Genomic DNA, 22,517 nt, shown 5'->3' on the forward strand with positions numbered 1-22,517 from the left:
TCTTTGTGTTTCTCCTTGGGGAAAAGCACATCAGCTGCATAGTTCAGTTGTTTAGAGAGTGGTGCTGAGAATGCTGAGGTTGCAGGTTCAATTCCCGTAAAGGGCAGCTCCATATTCCTGCATTGCAGGGGGTTGGACTAGATGATCCTCAGGGTCCCTTCCAGCTCTCTAATTTTATGTACAAAAGAGTGAGGGGATCTTTTTTGCAGTGACATTCCCAGCTTTGGGATGGATGCCCTCCAAAGGGACATTGGCAAAGGGTCAATTAGTCCAGCCCCTTCATCAACACGGTGCCTTTCTATTTGCCTGGGCAGTTGTAATTATGGTATTGTTTTAGCTGATTGAATGTGTCTAATTCCTTTTAATTTCATTGTATAGTTGGTTTTTGGAATTTTGAAGTTCATTTGTATACCACCCTGAAAATCTATTTGTGGATGAAGAGCAGTTTATAGGAATTTCTAAAACCTTCTCTATATTTTGGAAAAGGCGTCTTTCCATCTGTCCTCTACAGGCTCAGCTGCCTCACAAGGATTCCTGAGGTGAGGGTGGCAGCTGTTGCTGATGTTTAGATGCCAACTGCCATTTTGAATCGAGACTGAAACAAGACTTTGCCCTAGGACTTCCGGGGTGGCGCCATCGGCAATGGCGGACTCCCTCTGAACTGGAAGGACAAGCTCTGCACGAAACGGGTCCTTTCCGCTACGGCGAAGCGGGGACCCTTTAAAAAATCACAGGCGGATGAAGCCTGTGACCATGGGACTCGGCGGGCACCCTTAGCGCCCCACCAACCCGCAAAGGAACCCACTAACGGGCTCCGAAGCGAAGAGGGGGAAGTGGCGCGGTGCTGAGAGTCAAGTGCTCTTTCCGTGGAGCGAAGCCGCATAGCCGTTGCCGGAGAGCGCTGCCTTCTTTTTGGGACAATTTGGACTTTAAAAATAATCACCGTGAGTACCTAAACTTTGAAAAATTGGACTATAAATAAGGAATTGGGAAAAGAAAGGAATCGGACTTAAAAATTTACTATAATTTGGTACTGAAACGGGAAGGTCTAAACAGGAAGTCAGCCTTCCGTTTCCTTGTAGACTGAACAAAGCAAAGACAAAGTAAACTAAAGCTTTGAAAATTACTATTAAATGAGTGGATTTCATCATCTAAAATAGTTGAACCCCCCCCCCCCCCTTCGGCAGCAGGAGGAGAAGGGGGAGCTTTCTTTGGACTGTTTTAACCTGCAGAAGTAAGTTTAAAGCAAAGTAATTTTCCACCGTCCTGACCTGGGAGCGGGGTGTCAGGACTGACGTTTGAAGCTCATTGACCAGAAGCAGAAGTTGTTTGACAGATAGTTAAAAGAAGAGAAACATTGTGATTCCACTGTTTTCTTTCGCATTTTAAAATAACAACGATTGACAAAGTATCTAAAAGAAAAAGGGAGAGGGAAAAAAAAGAAACTCTGGGGTTGGATCTGTAACAGAAGTTTTCCCCCTAGAGGGAGATGGTGAAACTGTAACTAATTCTAGGGAATTCCCAGCCGCTACAGTATAACCCGTGGGAACTGACTGGTGACCTTGAAGGACAATGCATTCAGAAATGTTGTTGTGCGCTTTTTACAAAACAAATGCTCTATTGGAAGAGTTACATGAAGGAATGAATTTGATGACTGACTTGGTTGGAAATCTTAAGCAGACAGCAGGAAATTTTGGACAGGCAGTAGGAAAAGGTATGGAGCCTACCCAGGAACCAAACCAGGAGTGTGCCTTGACAGAACAGATGAAAGAAGAGGATTCTGCTGAACTTGGGGAGTCAGAAATGGAGCCAGAGATGGAGGTTGCGGCCCTGCAGGAACATGAGTCTTTGGATTTGGCAACTGATCTTCGAAAAAATCAGACTCGGAAAGATAAAGTTTGGACTGGACTGGAAATGGGGGGTTGGATTGACCCCCCTGAGCAAGGATATATGGACTTTCCGAGTCTGGCAATGGGCCGTGAGAGGCTTGGAGATATGGGGGCTCTAAAGTTTGGAGGGATTTTGAAATATGTTTTTAAGTACTACATGGAGCTCAGTCTGGACTGTGGAAAAGGGACTGATTGGTTGAAAAGGGGCAAAAGCATTATTAAATTGGAGATCACACGAGTGAAAAGAAAGGATGAAGAAAAATCGTGGAAGGGACATGGAAGACATTTAAGAGCCTCGGATACAAGATTACCAGGTTAATGTGCTAGTTTGACGGGATAAATGGACTGACAAACCCGGGACCAGGAGGAAGGGACGCTGGATGAAGATTTTTTCTTTTTTCTTTTTTTGTTACTAGGACTGTTTTACATAACTGATGAATGTCAGAAGGATGTTTGAAACGAAATTGCTTGGCTTTAGTATAAAAGCTTTAAAGGACTAGGAAAGAATATAATGGTTATGAGAAGTTATTAAAAATAAGATTAGGTTTTGAATTAAAAGGCTTTTTATAAGATAATGAGGAAAATAGAGTAAGGTAATGTAATGAAAGATTAGAATAAATAAAGTGGGGAAGGATTTGCTGAATCAACAAATTGAATTGGAATACAGGAAAGGGAGGGGTGAGGAAATAAGCAAATGAAAGTTAAGTAAAGGAAGATGGAATTGTTTTTAACTATTTTTGATTTGTATTTTTCTTTTTTTCTTTTTTGCATTTTGTAATATTCTGAAAATCTTAATAAATATCTATGGGGAAAAAAAAAGAAACAAGACTTTGCCCTTTTTTGGCAGAGATTTGCCCATCTCTCAAGATACCCTCAACCAACTCAGGGTGGGGTTCAGGATGTTTGGATGCCGAGCACCGTTCTGATTTGAAATGGGAAGTTGAAACATGACTTTGGCATGATTTCACCTGCTTTTTGGTGTGATGGGACTAAACTCACAAATTACATTATCCATTAAAAGTCACCCTATTTGTTGTTTTCTAAAAAATCCGAAGCAGTACTGGAGACTCCCCACTAGGAAAGAACCAGGCCAAGCATCATGTTAGGAAGAGATGTTCAACAGAAACCTGAAAAGAGGAAAAGAGGGAGAGAGAACCACCAGGACTGGGTGTGCATTGGACATCCTTTATGCTGCTTTGTCACCAGCTTGTCACCAGTGTGTTTGTGCGTGTGTGTGTCTCCTGGTTGCCAGGTGATGAGATGTGACATGAGCAAGGCCAGGAGAAGAGGCTGCCTTGTCAGCCTGCAGCAAATCCAAGGCTTGTGGACAGATCCACAGCGACTGTGAAGTCAGCTCGAAGCCATCCTTCTGCCAGGAAGCAAGCCAGAAACTGACAGCTTTCCCCAGACAATTTGAGAGGTGATGTCAAAGCAGAGCCATTTGTTAGCAGCTGAGCAGCCCTGCAGAAATGCAGGTTGCTCAATCTGGACCTCTCTTCTTAAGCCTCCTGGAAGCTGCAGGGGATTTTTTTTTTTTTAAGGGAAGGGGCAGCGATGGAGCAGTACAGAAAGAAAACAAAACAGTGACAGTTTGGTTTGGAGCAAGAGAAGGCAGAATGTCCTTCGTGACACATTGCCTGGCTCCTCCAGCTCTTGGGAAAAGAAAATGGAGACTTCCTTTTACAACTGGAACACTCCCATTTTCCCGCCAACTCTCACTATCCAAGACCCCCCTCCCACCATTGCCTGTGCTTGAAGCTGCTGAAATGCCTTGCCTGTGCTGACTTCTAAAGCAGCGAAGGGTCTCTATTGAAACAGGACTGGGGATGGACAAGAAGCTTTGCAGTAACCCTTTGGTGACCAAGGGGAACTGCACTGAGCTGCCTCTGAATTGCACTGGAGTCAATAGAGCAGAGGTCAGCAACCTTTTCCAGCTGTGGGCTGGTCCGCTGTCCCTAAGACCATGTGGTGGGCTGGACTATATTTTGAGGGGGGGGGATGAACGAATTCCTATGCCCCACAAATAACCCAGAGATGCATTTTAAATAAAATGACACATTCTACTCATGTAAAAACACGCTGATTCCTGGACCATCCGTGGGCTGGATTGAGAAGGCAATTGGGCTGCATCTGGGCCCCGAGCCTTAGGTTGCCTAGAGGTTTGCTGAAGGACTGAAACATTCAAAAAATTCAAACCAGCTATATACTAAGGATCCACACACCAGCATCCTAGATAGTTGGGTAGGCTTGTTGAAACAAACATCTTCATAGCAGGTGCTGGAAAGAAGACAGTGAAGGAGCCTGCCTGGTCTCAAGAGGCAGGGAGTTCCGAAGTATGGGTGTTGCCACATTCATAATTGATTCTTGCAGTTGCAGACCAGGTACTATGTGGCCCCTGAAAACCATGCCAGTTCCGCCTATCTGAGAAGTCGAGAGGCTTTTATGAGGCAAGGCAATCTTGCAGGCTGATAAGTTTATGTGTGTGTGCCAACCTCTATTTAATTGTTGTAGGTGTTTCTGGGATTCCTTAATCTTCCCAGCAGAGAGGTGGGTTACCCACCCTGCTGGTCTGTCAGTACACTAACATATTTTAAAACCCGGGGATGAGAGCTGCCTCCCGCCTGTCGGCTGAGCGTTTCCCCATGAGAACCTAAGAAAAGCTCTTCTGGATCAAAGGCCCGTCACATCCATCATCCTGTCCTCGCAGTGGCCAGTCCTTCCTCATAGGGAACTTGCTCCACCCCCTTAATAATTTGGGAGGCCTTTTTCTGAACCATTTCTGAATCCACTTTGCCCTCTCATAGCATAATGTTGCAAAATGTGGATTCCTCCAAGATGCCTTTGGAGGCGAGGTGAGTATACTTCAAATGCTGCTTCCCTGGAGCTTTGCATCGTCTCCTTCTGCTCTCCATCGCTCTCCTAACTGCCCCTTGGCCTGGAACCCCCTTTTCCACAACTGGGCTGACATCTTTGCTGAACTATCCATTATGAGCATTGTAACGGAGGTGAGCTCCCCGGCATCCCTGAGAGATGGCACTTTCTTGCCCCATCAACACACACAGTTTAATACTGGTGAGAGGCTAGCTCCTCATCCCTCTGAAGGGTCTCTCTGAAGCTCAAAGTGTTTAAAGAAAATTCTGTTTCGGGTTAGTCTGTAACTAAGAAGATAAAAGGCAGAATGTACAGCAATTTTAACTCCCCTGAGGTGGTGGAGCCTCCCTTTTGTAACAGAGAGGTGAGAGGAGGGGTCAGCCAGCCTGCTTGAAATTCCTTTTTGCTTGCAATAATTGGCTGCTCCAGACAGGAAACTCATCTCCCAATGAAATAGAGTTATTCAAAAGCATGGAAGTGGCTTACAAAAATGTGCGGCTGATACTTTCCCAGCTCAAATTGTTTTGCAACATGGCCATTTGCAGATAGCATGGGGATTTGGGAGAGGAGGCTGCAAAGCACAAGGCCTTGAAAATGTCTGAGTAATAATACCCAAGAGGGACAGACACAACCCACCAGGAAGGTCTCCTGCACAACTTCCTCCTCCAGTTCTGGGTTCACCACCTGGCTTGCAAAACTATTCAAATCCTACAAATCACAAACTTGGAAGGAACCTCAAAGGTCATCTAGCCCCAACCACCTGCTGCTGATTTACTACAAAGAATCAGAGTAAATAAGTCAGACTGCATTTTCCTGCCCCCCTCCCAACTCATTTCCATGAGTTCTGGTGTCAGGAGAGAGAGAGAAAATATTTTCTCTATTCACTTTCTCTGTGCCATGCACAATTTTATAAATGTCTCTCATGTCTCTATCTCCCCTTTTCTCTAAAAGTCCCAAATGCTGCAAGCATTCCTCATAGGGAATGAGGAATGAGCACCCTGGATCGCTTTGGTCCCCCTTTCTCTTCTGAGCCTTTTCCAACTCTGCAAAATCCCTTTTGAGATTGGCAGCCAGAATCACACCATAGATTTGTATAATGGCATGATTTTATTGGCATTTTATTTTCCATCCCTTTCCTAGTGGTCGGTCTAGCTCAGCCCAAGGGATACTCTTTGTGATGCTGTCACTCACAACGGTGTGAAAGAAATCAAAGAAACCTGGGTTGCATTTTGCAGATGCCTCTTGCCTTGAGTGTTTGCTTCTGCCAAAGCAAGATAGATGTGGGGTCGGGGTCAGGTGGGGGCCCTTTTGAGAGAGCCACGGCCCTGCCTCCCTCTGACAGCGACCACCTGCCTACCTCATGGAAGCAAATTTATCTTGCCCGCCTCTGCTGGGATCAGCTTAGTGCTTCCCTTCCCTTCCTTTCTTTTTATCCTTTAAGCTGGAGGGATACGATAAGGGTGACCCCTGTAATCGCTGGGAAATTCTCACCACTAAACTCCACCAGATGTTGCTCTGCTCTGGCTGCGCAATCCACTGCACCACCCCAGCCTCATTCGCTGGGGCTCCTGTCTCCATCCCCAGCTCTGGTGTCCCTCTCCCAGAGCAAATGCTGACACAGAGTCCACCCCTGAGGTTGTTGCAGAAGTCCTTCCAGCTGCCTTCCATAGATGTCCTCATCTGCCAGTGCTGAGGGCACCCTGGAAGTTTGTGGAATTGATAAGTGGATGTCATGACCTGGGACCCAGGTGGATGTCATGGCCTACGACATGCACACCAATGTTCACACCTCTGTCCCAGAGTACATTCCTGATACACGATTGACCTCTGCCTGCTAAGTGCTGAGTCTGCATAAACACGTTCTCACAGCCACAGCCACAAGGTATCTGTATTTTGCTGGCATTGCACCCATTGTAGGCCTTTCTTGTCAGCTTCCAAAGCAGAGAAGAGCAAGCTAACCTTGAGGAGAAGAAATACTGGGGAATCTTCAATAATGAGAAATGGTAGATTCTCCTCACCCAGACAAGTCTTCATATAGCAGATAGCAGAAAAGCAATATTTTGTATAAACTTTGCTTAAAGATACCTGTAGCCATAGTAATTAGGGGCAGGCTGTTCTGACCAATGAAATTTGTTTTAGGGGTCCACAAGCTGTCCATGCATTCTGTTATCCAATCATATTGCTGAAAAGGATTGTGCACAAGGTGATCACACATGTAAATATTATAAAAGTGTCTTGAAATTTGAATTCAAGATCTAGAATTTGGAGAATTCCTCTGGATCGGTTATTTTTGCTGCAGCCTGCAATAGATATGAACTCTGCTGTCTTTATTTGGCTAAAGAGGACTGGCGTATTTCCAGACCCCCTTTGTAGAGTAACGGAATCACAGAACCTCTGTGCTCAGAGATCTGTGCTTGGTTGCCCCTCTGCTGCCAGGCCAAGTTCAGGGTGTTACCATTACATGTCCTCCAACATTTGTCTGATGAAAATATATATCCCTCCCATCTGACTGAGAGGCCCCAGCCACTCTGGGCGGCTTCTAACATATATAAAAACATAATAAAACTATACAGGGCTGCCTTCAGATGCCTCCAGGATCAAATCAGAAACTGGGACAGCTTCTGTAAATCTGGGACTGTCCCTGGAAAACAGGGACACTTGGAGAGTCTGCCCTTAATATAAAGGTAAAGGGACCCCTGAGCATTAGGTCCAGTCGTGACCAACTCTGGGGTTGCGCCCTCATCTCGCTCTATAGGCCGAGGGAGCTGGCGCTTGTCCACAGACAGTTTCCGGGTCATGTGGCCAGCATGACTAAGCCGCTTCTGGCGAACCAGAGCAGCACACAGAAACACCGCTTACCTTCCCGCCAGAGCGGTACCTATTTATCTACCTGCACTTTGACGTGCTTTCGAGCTGCTAGGTTGGCAGGAGCAGGGACCAAGCAATGGGAACTCACCCCGTCGTGGGGATTCGAACCTCCAACCTTCTGATCGGCAAGCCCTAGGCTCTGTGGTTTAACCCACAGCGCCACCCACGCCCTGCCATTAATATACAATGCCCTTAAGAACTTGGGACCAGTTTACCTGCGAGATCACCTCACCCCATATACGATGCCTGTTTGAATGCTTCAAACAGCAGAAGTGGCCCTGTTACAAAGGCTGCATAATCCCCGTTTTACATTTGTAAGAATTTAATATTTTAGTGTGGCAACAACTTTCCTTTGGACCTGTCTGATCATTCACAGCACTCTTTCAATGCCTGCTAAGAGCATTTTTGTTTAGACAAGCCTACCCACATGTTTAGAACGCTGACACAAGTTTTAATATGTTTTAGTTTATTGTTATTTTAATTTTTCAAAAGTCTTACATTGTTGTTATTAATTCTTCTTAGGAATCATTTTATTACTATCTTTTTAGTAAACTGCTTTTTTAAGCAATCCAGCAGTGTATAATTTTTATGAAATAAAAAATGAAATAAATAAAACAAGTCCAATCCCCAATGGCAGCAGCATCTCCAGAGAACGCTGGGAGACACTCTCTGCCTGACCCTGGAGAGACCCTGTCAGTCCACAAGGACGAGACAGAGCGAGATGCACCGAGGGTCACACTCAGTAGATGGCAGCGTCCTATGTTCCATGTAGCTCAGTATTGCCCACACTGACTAGCAGCTGCTCTCCAGGGTTTCAGTCTGGCAGAACTGCATCCCTACTTGTACCTGAAGATGCTGGGGATTGAATCTGGGACCTTCTGCACTCTATGCAGGTGCTGTACCACTCGGCTATTCCTCCCTCCCCTCTGCATTTTTTCTGTGCATGTGCTCCAACTGCCCCTACTAACCAGGCACAATGGGTATTTTTTACGACGTATGTACACTGTTTAGATATATATTACATGTTAGTTTTCCAAATAAAATTAATTTCAACAATGGTGGTGATAAAGGAAAGGCACTCTGCACATGATCAGAGGCACTCTGCTTAAGCATTGCAGCTTTGCATGGTTCAGAGCTTACACAGAAAGCAAGACTTGAGGGCTCCAGCTCAAACTGAGCGCAGACCAGCTTTGACATTTGGGTCCGGGTTAGCCTAGTCAGGTGGGGGCTCGCACACTCACACCCACACCCTGATATAGGCTAGGGCTGGGCTGCCTCCCTCTTGCATGCCTACCTGCAGTTCCACCCCATATCCAGTGTAGACAGTCACATTGTAGGTGCATTCCAGGAAACGGTTCCACGGCAGAGGTGGGTAGTCAGTTGAGTCTATGTATCCTTCCGGCTCGTAAAAATTCACGCCGCAGAGAACTGGAAGGAAACTCCATGTTAATCATAGACTGACCTACCCCATAAAATCCATAACCAAATGTCCACTAAAGTCTAGGCTATAACCAACCAGGCACTAATTCCCCTTAAAAGATTCATTTGTTTGTTGTCAATTGTTGTCAGGGCTAATGCCCTCCATATAAACTTTACAATGCTTACTAAAAAATTAAGTAAAAGCATAATGTGCTTTGGGGAAAAAATGGGTTGGAGGCCTTGTTATTCCCCTCCCATCTAAGAGCCATACCACTCTACCCAGTTCTGGGAGTGGGTTGGGACAGTTAAATGCCAAAAGTAAAGGAGTGTTTAGTGGTGGAGAGGAGTCCATTTGGGATGGCAGGGCTGAGAAGGAGAAAGAGGCAGTGGTTTGCTTGGGACCCTTCCATGTTGTGGGACAGACTACAGCCCAGGCCAGAACAGAAACCAACATCTGGAGGTCCACAGATTCCCCATCCCTGGCTGACGCTGACTGGCAGTGGCCCTCAAGGGTCTCAGGCAGAGGGTCTTTCCCAGACCTATGCAAAGCTGCTCCCATTTGCTTTCTGCAAGCAAAGCAATTATTCTGCTGATGCTCTGTGGCCTCTGTCAAATGCACATGGTTCCTCTCTTCATGCCTCTACCCTTCTGCCTTTGCCCTCCCCATCTGCTGTCCCAAAGACAAATGGCCGTTTAGCAAATGCACTGACCATCTGGCAAGTCAGCTGTCTCCCACTGCCCTGCAAATTTGTGATAAAGCAGCAGCTGTGACCACCCCAACTCTCAGAAGAGGGGCGGGTAACATGGTGCCCACTAGAGGTTGTTGGCCTCCAAGTTCTATCATCTCTGACCCTTCTTCACTGATGGGATTTGGAGTCCAGCATCCTCTGGAGGGAACCCCGTGGGCGACCCCTGCCTCAGAGTATGGGAAGGCAAAGGAATTTGGTAACGAGGGGAAGTCCCCAGGGGGCACAGGCAGCCCCTGGAATGACTTTGGCTAACACCACTTTCCCTCCCTGCGGACTTCTTGTGTGCAAACCCAGCATTTCTGTCACAATGACATCATTGCAGAAGTAAGATGTCTTACTTGGAGTTTGCTCAGTGGTGATCACAGTGGGGGTGATGATGGTGGGTGTGGTTGTGTCTCGGCTCTCCTTGGAAAAAGGCCCCCTCTTCGTTTCATCCTCTGAGCTCTTGACCGGAATCTGGGCTTCACCCTCTGGAAAGGCAGCCACAAGCGGCTCTGTGGCTTTGGGGCCGTGAAAGAAGGTCTGTGGGATTGTCGGCTGCATTGTAAATGGTGAGATTTGAAACAGGGAGTGACTAGTCACCTCACGGCTTCCTTTCCTGCTGCCCCATGAGGTCTGCTCTGGCATTGTGGGCTTCTCCTTGTGAACTGTAGCCATCATGTCATTGTTGTCCCCCCAAGTGTGCAAGTGGTCTCTGGAAAGGGATGCTCTCGATGTTGGCAGGCTGGGCTGGGCAGCAGCTGTGGTGGTTCTGAGTTTCTGATGTTTCCTGGCTGTGTTTCCTTGCTTGGAAGAGGATGGCTTCTTCTTGGAAGGTTGGATGTGTCTCGTGTTGGTGTAAGGGGGAGCTGTCAGTTTTGGGGACTCACCCATCTTATTCATTGGGAAAGCAAAGATGTCCTCTGTTGACAGAATGAGACTCTCAGGGGTAGGGTATCTTGACTCCATGTTCTCTCTTAGCAGTGTGTTGTTGGTGAACTCATCCGAGTGGTGTGGGAATTCCTTCAAAGAGTCCCTCTCCAATCCAGAGTTTATGCCTGTAACAGAAGGTCCAGAGAAAGAAACTTAAAAGCTCTGGCGTGCATTAGGTACATTTGCATTGAAGGGGGTTGGACTAGTTGCCCCTTGGGGTCTTGGCAGAGGCCAGGAACACTTTGCTCATCTCATAGGATCATAGACTAGTAGAGTTGGAAGGGACCCCAAGGGTCAACCAGTCTAGCCCTCTGCAATGCAGGAATAACAGAGTCTTTCCTCCCCAGGTAAAGGTGGCTTTCTTCCAGACCTCTTGGCATCTGTAGCATTCCCAGCTTCAATGTAGGTTTGCCAGCCTGGGGCCCTGCAGCTGTTTTAAGAGCACAACTCTCATCAGCCCTAACATCCTCTGCCTGGGTTGGTTGGGGCTGGTGGCAACTGCAGGCCAAAACATTCGGAGAGAAAAGGCTACTCTAACGCCTCCAAAAGATGGTGGGCAATGGCTTTCACTCAAGATCTGAATGTAGCCCCACATGCTGAACCTACTCAAGTTAAGCAAGACAGTTGACTTGGAAACTACCAGTAAGCTATGTCAAATCTCAGGTGCTTGCATCAAAACCCAGAGCTCTTTAAAAGCTCTTTCTCTGTATACAGATAGTGGGCATTTATTTCAATGTGAAAATAATAACAATTTATATGCTTGGTAGGAAAGTGCAGTATCCTCTTGGGTCAGGAAAACTTTGCCATTCAGCATCAGCACCTGATCAGGAAACTGGCCGTGCAGGACTTGCTGTAGTGATGCAATGATCCTAAACAGGACTAAATGGCCGCAAGGTGTCATTGCCTCTTAGTCAATGGCTGTCTGCTTGGAACTGGTCCCAGGAAAGACATCTGAAGGCAGCCCTGTTTAGGGAAAATTTTAATGTTTGAAGTTTTATTCTGTTTTAGTCCTCTGTTGGTAGCCACCCAGAGTGTCTGGGGAATAAATAAAATCATCATAATCATCATCATCTTTGCTCAGTCAGAGATTTTCCATGTCTGGCATACTAATGGGTAATTTATTTGCTGTCTTAAAAAAAGGCCCTTCACCTGTGGTTTCACTTGGGGTTGAGGAGAAGTGCCACCTTCAAAAAGCAAATATACAAAAATATACAAATCCCCTCCTGCATTTCAAGCCTCTCGTTTCACCTCAACCCAAAGCAAAGAAGCCCACTTGCTTTCACAGAAAATCTTAAATTGAGTGAGATTTGGCCAGAGTGGGTTTAGCACTCTTCCCATGTACGTGCCATCAGACCAGAATGGCTAAATGGTTGTTTGTGCTCTTCCTCTACAGTTTTAACGCTTTTGCTTGAGCTGCTATGGCAAATTGTTTTCCATAAAAGAGGCTTTAGAAGTCACCTCTGTGGAGCACAGTGGGTGGGAAGAGAGCCCAGTGCCCCTCTTAGCTGCCCTGCCCTCAGTACAGAGAGGAAGCCAATAATAAAGAGCAGTAGTGACAATGGCAGGCTGATGAGAAAAGTGGCATTCCGCTGCCTTGCTGCCATAGCTCTCTTTCAGTGCTAAGGAAACTCTGGAAGGTCGGGGAAGTGTGCGTGGGTGATGGGGCTGCTGGCGTTTTTGCAGTTCTGAATGGGCTCCTGGGTTCCAAGAGCAATCTCCATGCTGGGTGCCTGCACCAACCTACGCACCACGTCAGAAAGCCCACGCTAATGTTGCCAGGGGGTGCATCCAAGTGGAATCCCCCTAACCGAGCAATGCTCTCAAGGGAAAGCAACTGCAGGAACCCACTTGATGAAATAATTTCTGAGCTGGTTAAAATGGAAAAAACAAGGGAACTTGAATGTGCGCAAATAAAGAAACTTTCCTTTTGAACCCTTTCAGACTCCTGTGCCTCCTTCACCTTATCACGTTCCTTTATCTTTGAAAGGAGGCAGAACAGGGGGGAGATGAATGAGCATGCAAGGCAGGAAAAGGCTGCCTTCAAAATGACACTCCCCACCTTGTGGCTTTGAGCTGTCTGTGCTCCGGTTTGGTGGGAACAAGCATCTTTCTCCACACACACACCCCTTGATTTCTTTTTTAAAATATCAACTCCACCAGATATTGGGCTGCAGGCTCTTAATTTCTTAAGTAAATCAGTTGAATTGTTTAATCAAATTAGTTAATGCTCTCTAGGCCTAAACTCAGGACAGCACACTGAAAGGCAAATGTTCTTTCATTGCTGCAGACTTGGTGATTAAACTTTAAGAAAGGATAAAACATATATTGCAGGGTTTGCTGGGTAGTGATGATCAGTTTTGGTGAGGCATGGCACCTCCCCCCCCAGTAAAACACCCCATCCTCTGAAGCTTGTGGAGAAATTTCACTGTCCTGTCCCCCCCCCCCCCCACTTTGGCCAAATGGATTTTATGGCAAGGAGATGACATTAAATAAATGTCAGTCTCTTGTCAGGCCCTCAAACAAGAACCAAGCAGATGCTGCTGCTGCTCCTCCTCTTCTAACTTGCCTTCAGAGCTGTGTTATGGCAAGGGCGAGGGCCATTTGGGCTGGTGTAAGTAGAGTGTCTGTGCCAGAACCACCTTTGGCTTCTCCTTGCCATCCTTGGCCAGCAATCAATGGATTTGGGAAGTTTCCTGAATGTAATAAGTTATTGAAACCCATGTTGGAAACCTGTGAAATCCATACATTGTGTCAGTTCATTGATTGGTGCTTCTTTGTTTGATGTTTTGAATAGAATTTATTCTCACTGTAAAATAATTGATGGCCAGAGAACATTTGGCGTTGCCCTGAGAAAGCAGCAAGGAATTGTTGAGTACCCAGGATGTAGGGGACTCGAGCATCAGATCTTGCTGGGTGTTGGTGTCACTGGCAGGCAGCAGAAGCATTTCTTGGCTGAGTATGAAAACCTCAGCGCCTGTGTGGTCTGGACCTTTTCCAAAGCTGCAGGTGCTCAAGCTCTCCCCGCTGGAAACAGAAGGAAGAGGTTGCCATTTCTTTGATAAAAGCGGCTTTATCTCATTAGTCTTAAGAACTAAATCATAATCTTGTTGCAATTAATTACATAAACACCAGGCAAGGATGGGAGTGATAATCAGGAAGGCAGGAAATGCTGATGGAATTGGCAGATTCCCTGCAAGGCAGTAAGCTGAAGGATTTGTGGTGCATTAACGAACATGCAGAGAATTGCCAAAATCTGGTGGAAGGGGGATACATTATCTCTCTGAAATTTGCAAGATGGAGACATTTCTGTGGCCAGTAGAAGTGACTAGGAGCTTTGCAATTGCTAATCCTGCTCATTCTAGCATACCCACAATTTGAGGTGGGGGATAAATTCATTTGACAAATTTGTACTTCCCGAATAAATAGGTAAACAGAAATGCCTGTTTCTGTTGTGGGTCTCCAAACCGCCCAAATGCCTTGTCGATCCAAAGGATGCAGACAAATATGCCTGTGTAAGAGGAAAGTGTTCTGGTGAAAATAATGCACAGAAATGAATTGCATTAAGGAAAACTGAAATGTCTATATACACAAAATGTGTCCAGATGCTTATGTGAACTCTTCTTCTTTGAAAAAAATTGCCTGAATTAGGTCAATGGCTCATCCTGTTTTCACAGCGGTCACCCAGATGCTTGTAGGAATCCCACAAGCAGGACCCGGGCACAAGAGTCATCTTTCCTCCTGAGGTTTCCAACAGCGGCATTCCATTCAGAGGCATTGCTGAGATCAGCTGTGGCGGTGTAGAACATGGTGCCTGTGCAATTTCCAACCTGATAGGCAGAATTTCAGTGGCAAGAACAGAGAAATGCCCACTGGTGTGTGTGTCATTCCTAATGACTGGGTAATGGGTAAGGAGCCCATCACAGTGAGGGATGGAGAGGCAGTCTTTTGCTGCTGTTGATCCTCTTGGATTTTCTAGATGGCTCTGCTCCACTCAGGAGCACTGTGAGGAATGAGCTCTGGAAACCCATTACCCTGAAATTGAGCTATTTCCTAGGAATGCAAGAAGCTGTTAAGGGAAATAAATGGCTCCTTTCACTAGTTTTCTTTCAGTAAATGGCTCAGCCAAAGAAATAGACAGCTCCTGCTGCATTCGACCAAAACTGATGATGGGAGATGGCAGCTCTGGGTCTAGCAGGAGGGGAAGCTAGAGGGAGTTGGGAGAAGCAACCTCCTCACCCCATGCCAAAAAAGTCCTCCCTACTACTTTCCAGATGGACCGGATTCCCTCCTCTTGGGGTACAATGGCTGGATCAGGCCAAAGGGGGCCTATCTAGTCCACAATTCTGTTCTCACAGTAGCCAACAATGCAAAGCTTGTCACCAACATCACGAGCAAAAGGCTGAGTCCTGGTCTTCCTCAGAGCAGACCCATTGAAAGGAATGGGCACCTTTGGTCCATTTATTTCAATGGCTCAGCCTCTGGGTCAAATTAGCATTGGATACCACCCAATACAGAGTCATCATGACTGATAGGAACTGATAGCCTCCTCCTCAGATTGGCCTAATCACATTTTAAAGCCATCTGTGTTGGGGGCCATCCTTACATCATGCGCCACAGTAACTCAGAAGTGCAGGTGCAGTGCTGAGAGCAAAGAAACCTTGATTCTGTGTCAGTGGCGTAGCGTGGGGGGTGCCAGGGGTGCCGGCCGCACCGGGCGCAACATCGGGGGGGGGGGGCGCGAGTCCAGAGGGAAGGGACAAGTTCCTTCCTCCGCCGGGCTCCCCGCCGCCACCGCCAGCCTTGCGCCCTAGCGCGCGCGCGCCCCCCGCCGCCGCCGCTGCGGCTGCGCTCCACTCACTGCTCGCAGGAGGAGCAGCCGCTGCAGCAGCGCCAACGCCGCCACCGACGCCTGGCCGGGCACGGGCAGCCTCCGCACCCCGCCGCCGCCGCCATCCCCTCGGCCCAGCCACAGGTGGCGGCTGCTTCTGCCGAGGAGAGCTCCGAGGGGCCTCGACCCGCCCTGCCCTCCCCAAAACCCTCCGAGAGGAAGCCGGCGGGCGGGCGAGGTCTCCCGGCGAAAGGGGGCGCCGCTGGCTCCGGCTCTCAGCGCAAGTCTCAGCCGCGGGGGGGGGGGGGCGGGCGAGGACGGAGCGCGGCTGGAAGCCCCCGGACCCGGCCGGGAGGAGGAGAGGCGCTCGCCAAGCCCGGATCTGGAGCGCCTCGGAGCACGGGCTCCACCTACAGCCCAAGGAGAGGAGGGGGCGGGGAGGCGCGCAAGGGGAGGGGGCTTCGGCTGCCTTGGCCCGCGGGGGCTCCGCAAATAATAAATTTAATAAATTCCTGCTGAGCCTTTGGGGGGGTCCTTGGCTCCTTCGCTCGCCCCCAGCCCCAGTGGCGTAGCATGGGGGGGGTGCAGGGGGGCCGGCCGCAACATCTGGGGGGGGGGCGCGCTCGCACTCGAGTGCTAAAATCCACGGGTTAGGGGGCGCAAATTACTTGCCTTGCCCCGGGTGCTGACAACCCACGCTACGCCACTGGCCCCTCATGCCGCCTCGAGAGGCGTTGGGGGGCAGCGAGACTCTGCCGGGCCCCGCCCCTCACTCTGCGCTCGGCTTCAGGGCTGTCTTGCGAGGGGGCGGCGGGAAAAGGCTCTGAGGAGAACCTCGCTCGCTGTCCCGCGTCGCTTTTCCTCACGTCGTTTTCCCTTTCCCTTGAGGGGACGGGGAGGTGAAGGGAGCCCGCCTTCCTCCTCGCACGTGGCGAGTCGTCGGTGGAGGTAGAGAAACCACGCACATTAGATATTCATAATAATAATAATGGTTTGAAATTTAAGACTCCCCCCCCAAGGAAAAGGCACTTTCTTGCCCTGCCCGTGGACCAGGAGGTCGCGGCGGGCGAGGCCTTCAGCAGCGGGGCCCTTATTTGCACTGCCAGCCTGACCTTCACCCTCTTACATATAGAGAGGAAAGGAGACACGGAGGTGCAAAGGCTTGCGGGGCAGAAGTAAGCCCCGCTGAGTTCATCAGGGGTGCCAATGTGAATACAGTATGATATTGGGGGGGGGGGGGAGGCAAGTAAACCCCGCCCTGCATAGTTGATCACATTGGCAATGCCCATCAACTGGGGGACTGGCCCCCTCAAATGTTTTATTGGGGGACGTGAAGCAGTGGCGTAGCGTGGGGGTGCAGGGGGGCCGGGCGCAACATCTGGGGGGGGGCGCGCTCGCACTCGAGTGCTAAAATCCACGGGTTAGGGGGCACAAATTATTTGCCTTGCCCCGGGTGCTGACAACCCACGCTACGCCACTGTTCTGTGTCCACCTCCCACCTCTGCGCAGGGTCTGTCATGGAGGAATCTTGCAAGGACAGAGCCAGACTACATTTCTCCAGCAAATCCAGCAGAGGGGAGTCCTTCGCTCCCTCTGGTCCTGAGGCAGTCTGTTCCGCAGCCAAACAGCCCTTACCCTTAGGATGTTTCTCTGAATCTTTCATCAGAATTGCTTTGCCGCCATTTCTGCCAGAGTCCTGCTCTCTGGAGTGACCAAGAAGTCTGCTCCATCTTCTGTCTGACAGTCTGTAGGGACGCCTTGCTTTTGAGGTGAGCGTGGTCATGCTGGGGCTATCCAAAGTATCTGTAGGGCACCAGGTTTGCAAAGGCTGCATTAAATAATCACCTCAATATTTGGAGTTAACATGCAACTTGGAAGCTTAGCCAAGTCAGGTTACTCATGGGCCAGGTCCAGGGTTCCGGTATTAATTTACAAAGCCCTGAACAACCTAGGTCCCAGGTACCTCAGGGATCACCTGAACCCCTGCATGCATCCCAGCTTGATCACTAAGATCAGCCGCAGGAGCATTGCTGGTTGTTCCCTGAGTTGGTGAGGCTCACTCGATAACTATCAGAAACTGAGCCTGAAGTGTCATCGGCCCAGTCCCGTGGAACTCTTTCCCACTGGAGATTCAGTGTGCACCTTCTATGCCAACTTTTAAATGTCTGCTGAAAACTGTTCTATTCCCCCAGGCCTACACAGGAAATTAAGAGCACATCCTTCCACAATGGTTAACTGGTGTCATGTTTTTATTGCTATAACCCCTTTCCCCCATATAGACACAGTGGTGTAAAAATATTGAAATAAATAAATAGGGCACTGGTGGAGGAGCACACTGTACCCAGGATGTAATTACACCAAGACTCTGAGCTTGGAAAACAATAAAGCTAAGTTTGTCAAAGGAAATACCGTACATGCTTGATAGGAAAGATCTTATTACAGTCCAACTACGGTAGAGCCTAGGCCTGCTCTTTATTCTCAGCAGGAGAGACACAGAAAGGCATCTCCTCTCCTGGATCTCTTAGGGTGGGAGGTTGGGGGAAGAGGGGGAAGTTCCCAGGGGAGGGCTGGGAGGGTTCACCCTCCTTTGTGTGGAACAAGGGTTAAGATACAATTTTGATAGAGGGCTTTGTATTTTCTTTCACTTTTCTTCCTTTCTATTTTCTCTTTTCTTTTTAGTTTTGCTCTTTTTAAATTTAGATTAAAGGTAAAGGGACGCGGGTGGCGCTGTGGGTTAAAGCCTCAGCGCCTAGGACTTGCCGATCGAAAGGTCGGTGGTTCGAATCCCCGCGGCGGGGTGCGCTCCCGTCGCTCGGTCCCAGCGCCTGCCAACCTAGCAGTTCGAAAGCACCCTCAGGTGCAAGTAGATAAATAGGGACCGCTTACTAGTGGGAAGGTAAACGGTGTTCCGTGTGCTGCGCTGGCTCACCAGATGCAGCTTGTCACGCTGGCCACGTGACCCGGAAGTGTCTGCGGACAGCGCTGGCCCCCGGCCTCTTGAGTGAGATGGGCGCACAACCCTGTGCGCCCATCTCACTCAAGAGGCCGAGGGCCAGCGCTGTCCGCAGACACTTCTGGGTCACGTGGCCAGTGTGACAAAGCTGCATCTGGCAAGCCAACGCAGCACACGGAAACGCCAAATTTAGATTAGGTTTGCTTTTATTAAATTTTATGCTTAATTTTTTTAATAAAATTGATCGAACATGGGGGGGGGGGGATATGTCTTCTCTCCCAAGGTGAGCAAGGAGGAGGAAGGCGAGGAAATGAGGTCAGCAGCAGTTCCTCTCTCTAGCTATACCCATCCATGCAGACACATCAAGCTACAGGGCAAACCGAGTTGCATCCCAACACAACCACTGTTTCTGTACCTACTGCCATTCACTCTGAGTGCATTAACACTAATTGTGCAGCACTGAAGTGCACCAAAGTGTTGGAAGGAGATAGAATAACACAATAAAGAAAGAAAACTCTTTCTCCCCCTTTGCTTACCTCAGCCTGCAAGGTTTGTTTGCTATGTGCATTAAAGTCATTTTCAAAATCCTTTAATGAACTAATTTATGAGAAAGGAAGGGGGATTAAAATTCATTTCTGAAAAGCAATGTGTTCCCCCCACCTACCCACTCAGTGGAGGTAAAAACGCTTCCCAAGATTGTTATTTAAAATGGTTGTTGCCATTTAAAATAATATGACTCGTTTCTCATTAGATCCTTTGCCAGAAAGCACTGGAATGAGCCGCCTCTTCAACAAGGCATGACATGAAAAATGTAGCCCCACGAGCCCATAATGAGATCCATTCAAACCCCTTAATTTCCTAAAGACACTCTTGTTGGTTGACTCTGCGGGATGAAGTTGGTTCATATTGAAGCCAGAAAGAGTGGCTCCCCCATTTGCCGCCACCCCCCCTCAACTCCATGAGGATCCAAGCAGGGGCCTCGGTGTTTTGCTGCTTGAGGTGGGGCAGCCAAGAAGGACTCCCCCATCTCCCTAGGCCACCCAGGCCACGAGGCCAGCCCACAGGCCCAGCTTGCTTAGCATTCCCTTCCCCCAGGCTGGTTGCCTCCTACCTCGCTAGCCTTCCCCAGCCGGAGACCCCCCACAAGCCCACCCGCAGGGCATGAAAGCGACAGCCCTCAATCTCTCCCTGTAACCCTTAAGAAGTCCTGCTGGGTCCAAGGCACAGCTAGCCCAGCAGCTGATGGGAAGCTCCCAAGCAGGACAGGAACTTGTGGCAGGGAGCTGCTGCGAGCCTTATTTGCTGTGACAATTGCTACATCCCTTTAAGAAACCACCTGCCTCCTGGCAAACTTTCTGAGATTGGCAGAGGAGGCCTTCTTGGCAGTTCCACCACCCTCAGAAGCTTGGGGGCTGGGGGCTCAAGGGAATAAGAGGGCCTTCTCTGTGGTGGCCCCCAAGCTTGGGAAATCCTTTCCTAGAAAGTTACATCTGGAAGTCTCATTGTACAGGGAATGCTGAAAGTGCACCTCTTTCCCTCAACCCTCTCAAGATGTGTGTTTTCAAGACCCGCCTTATTTCTGAGATTATTTCAAACTGCTTTTAATATTGGGCTTTGTGTTGTTACCTGCCCTGGGACCTTACAGTGAAGAGTGAACAACAACAACAACAACAACAACAACAACAACAACAACTGTTGTCTTATGGGAGTGAATGCCACAATTTAACTCTGTGCTATGTGTCAAAGTCCTTCGTTTTGTCTCCTGAATTTTCCAACAACATTCTTTGGCTACATGTTTGTGCACATGAAAGCTTATACCCAGAACAAACTTAGTTGGTCTCTAAGGTGCTACTGCACATTTTTATTTATTTTGACTATGTCAGACCAACACGGCTACCTACCTGAATCTAGAGTACAGGACGGTGCATTTTACATTGAAATATGGGACAATCCTGTATTATACAGGACAGGTGGCAAACCCCAAAACTTTTCTAAGGGAGTCCCTGTGTTGTATTCATTACACAAGAACCCAGGGGGTGCATGCCGTAACCAATTCCATTGTGTACTTGCCAGGCTTGAGGGAGGCTGAAATAGCACAAGTCTGTCGGTAGTTCATTTTCAGTAAGGAACCCTTTTCAGTAATCCGGAGCTGCTTCAGAACAAGCTTATCTGATCTATACCCTGAACAGAGCCTTTAAAACAACGTTTAAATAAAGAAAACAACTTGCAAGGTTAAACCCAACAGGCTCTGTAAACACACCAGAGGCACACAAAGGACTCATTAGATTTTAATATGTGTGTCAAGGTAGAAGGCTTTGAGAGACACATCACATCTTTTCAGCTAGTCTGGAAAGATGGTGTTGGAAATCACGAGTGTGTGAAGCTGATTAGGATTTTTTTTTTAAGGGGGGGGGGTCACCGTGTACACAAAGTGAATATGTTTGCAGATGACATCCTCTTATTTTTACAAAACCCAATAACAGTCCTCGAGCCACCTAAGCAGCAGCTAGAAATGTATCACAGGGTAGCAGGATTGCAAATCAGCTATTCTAAATCCGTGCTTCTTCCTATCAATTCAGATGACACTACAAGAGACTGGTTACTAGTTAACTCTCCATGTGCCATAGCACATGGAAGATTTAAGTACAGTGGTGCCTTGCAAGACGAAAAGAATCCGTTCCGTGATTCTCTTTGTCTAGCGGTTTTTTCGTCTTGCGAAGCAACCCCATTAGCGGCTAAGAGGATTAGCGCTATTAGCGATTTAGCGGCTTAGCGGCTATTAAAGGATTAGCAGCTAAGCTGCTAAAAGGCTATTAGTGGCTTAGCGCCTTTGAAAAAGGGGGGGGGGAGCGGAAAAAATGGCGAGACTCGCAAGACGTTTTCGTCTTGCGAAGCAAGCCCATAGGGAAATTCGTCTTGCGAAGCGCATCGCAAACAGAAAACCCTTTCGTCTAGCGGGTTTTCCGTCTTGCGAGGCATTCGTTTTGCGGGGCACCACTGTACTTAGGTATTACCCTCACTGCAGACACAAAGCAACTGAGATGCAGAACATAGATATGTGGACCACATGTCTGGAGCAGCACAGGAATACCGTCCAAAATCATTTTGACTCCCAAGCTGACCAAGTGTTTCTCTGCAAGGAGGGAGGGGGTGAGGGAACCTTCCCATTGTCTCAGGAATTGGGTAATCATCATCTCAAAGGAATGGGCAGACTACCAGGAAAGGCAATCAGATAAAGCATTATCAGATAACCTGACAGACAGGAAAAACAACATTCAAATTTCTGTTGTAGACTGCCTTTTCTCCTATCATACACCCTTCCACCTCCTATCATACACCCTCCCTCAGCGGCAACTCCATGGGCTCATTGGATCCTCTCCAACTTCTTCCTGCTTGGCGGAGAAGTTGGCTCTGGGCTAGGCTCCTCTTTTCTGGTAGTTAATCCTATCTCTTCCTGACTACTTCCTTCACTGGAAGCTGGCTGGGCTGGCTCATTCATGACAGGAGGCTTCCGAGGCCAAGGAGGAGGGGGCTTCAAAATAGGGGGGAAAGGCTATAGTAGAGCCCCACAGACATGAAGGTGTCTTCATCTGCCAGGGAAAGGAAGATGCACTGGTCACACACAACATGGAGCCTTGGTGAGTCTGTTTACAGAGAGAAGAGGGTTTCTGAGGACAATGGCAAACTGAAGGTGGAATGCTGCACCTGGAAGCCCTTCTGCTCCAAGCTGGTTTGTGCACAGACAGCTTTCCGGGTCATTGGCCAGCATGACTAAACTGCTTCTGCCGCACAGGACATCTGAGTACCAGGGTGCACAGAAATACCATTTACCTTCCTGCCACAGCAGTACCTATTTCTCTACTTGCACTGGCATGCTTTCGAATTGCTAGATCGGCAGGAGCTGGGAAAGAGCAAGGGGTGCTCACCCTCTTGCATAGATTCGAACTGCCAATCATCTGATCAGCAATCCCAAGAGGCTCAGTGGTTTAGATCACAGTGCCAACCACATCCCTACAATTAGCAATAGC

General features: G+C 48.3%; 1 protein-coding gene across 6 annotated transcripts in view; it reads right to left on the reverse strand.

Moving 5' to 3' along the window:
• The window catches only part of SEZ6L (seizure related 6 homolog like), a 149,813-nt gene that overhangs the window by 42,506 nt on the left and 84,790 nt on the right, over positions 1–22,517 (reverse strand). For 3 of the 6 annotated variants that reach the window (XM_028709550.2, XM_077919995.1, XM_028709548.2), the window contains exons 2-3: positions 10,135–10,833; positions 8,923–9,056 (exon numbers count right to left, since the gene is read on the reverse strand). In XM_028709550.2, the coding sequence (XP_028565383.2) occupies positions 8,923–9,056; positions 10,135–10,833 (833 nt within the window). Of the gene's footprint in view, positions 1–8,922; positions 9,057–10,134; positions 10,834–11,528; positions 11,672–13,584; positions 13,604–17,171; positions 17,340–22,517 lie in introns of those variants that run through there. The other 3 variants (XM_028709549.2, XM_077919996.1, XM_028709551.2) reach the window with 3 other exon arrangements.

The sequence above is a fragment of the Podarcis muralis genome, chromosome 16, assembly GCF_964188315.1.
Source record: "Podarcis muralis chromosome 16, rPodMur119.hap1.1, whole genome shotgun sequence".
NCBI lineage: Eukaryota > Metazoa > Chordata > Lepidosauria > Squamata > Lacertidae > Podarcis > Podarcis muralis.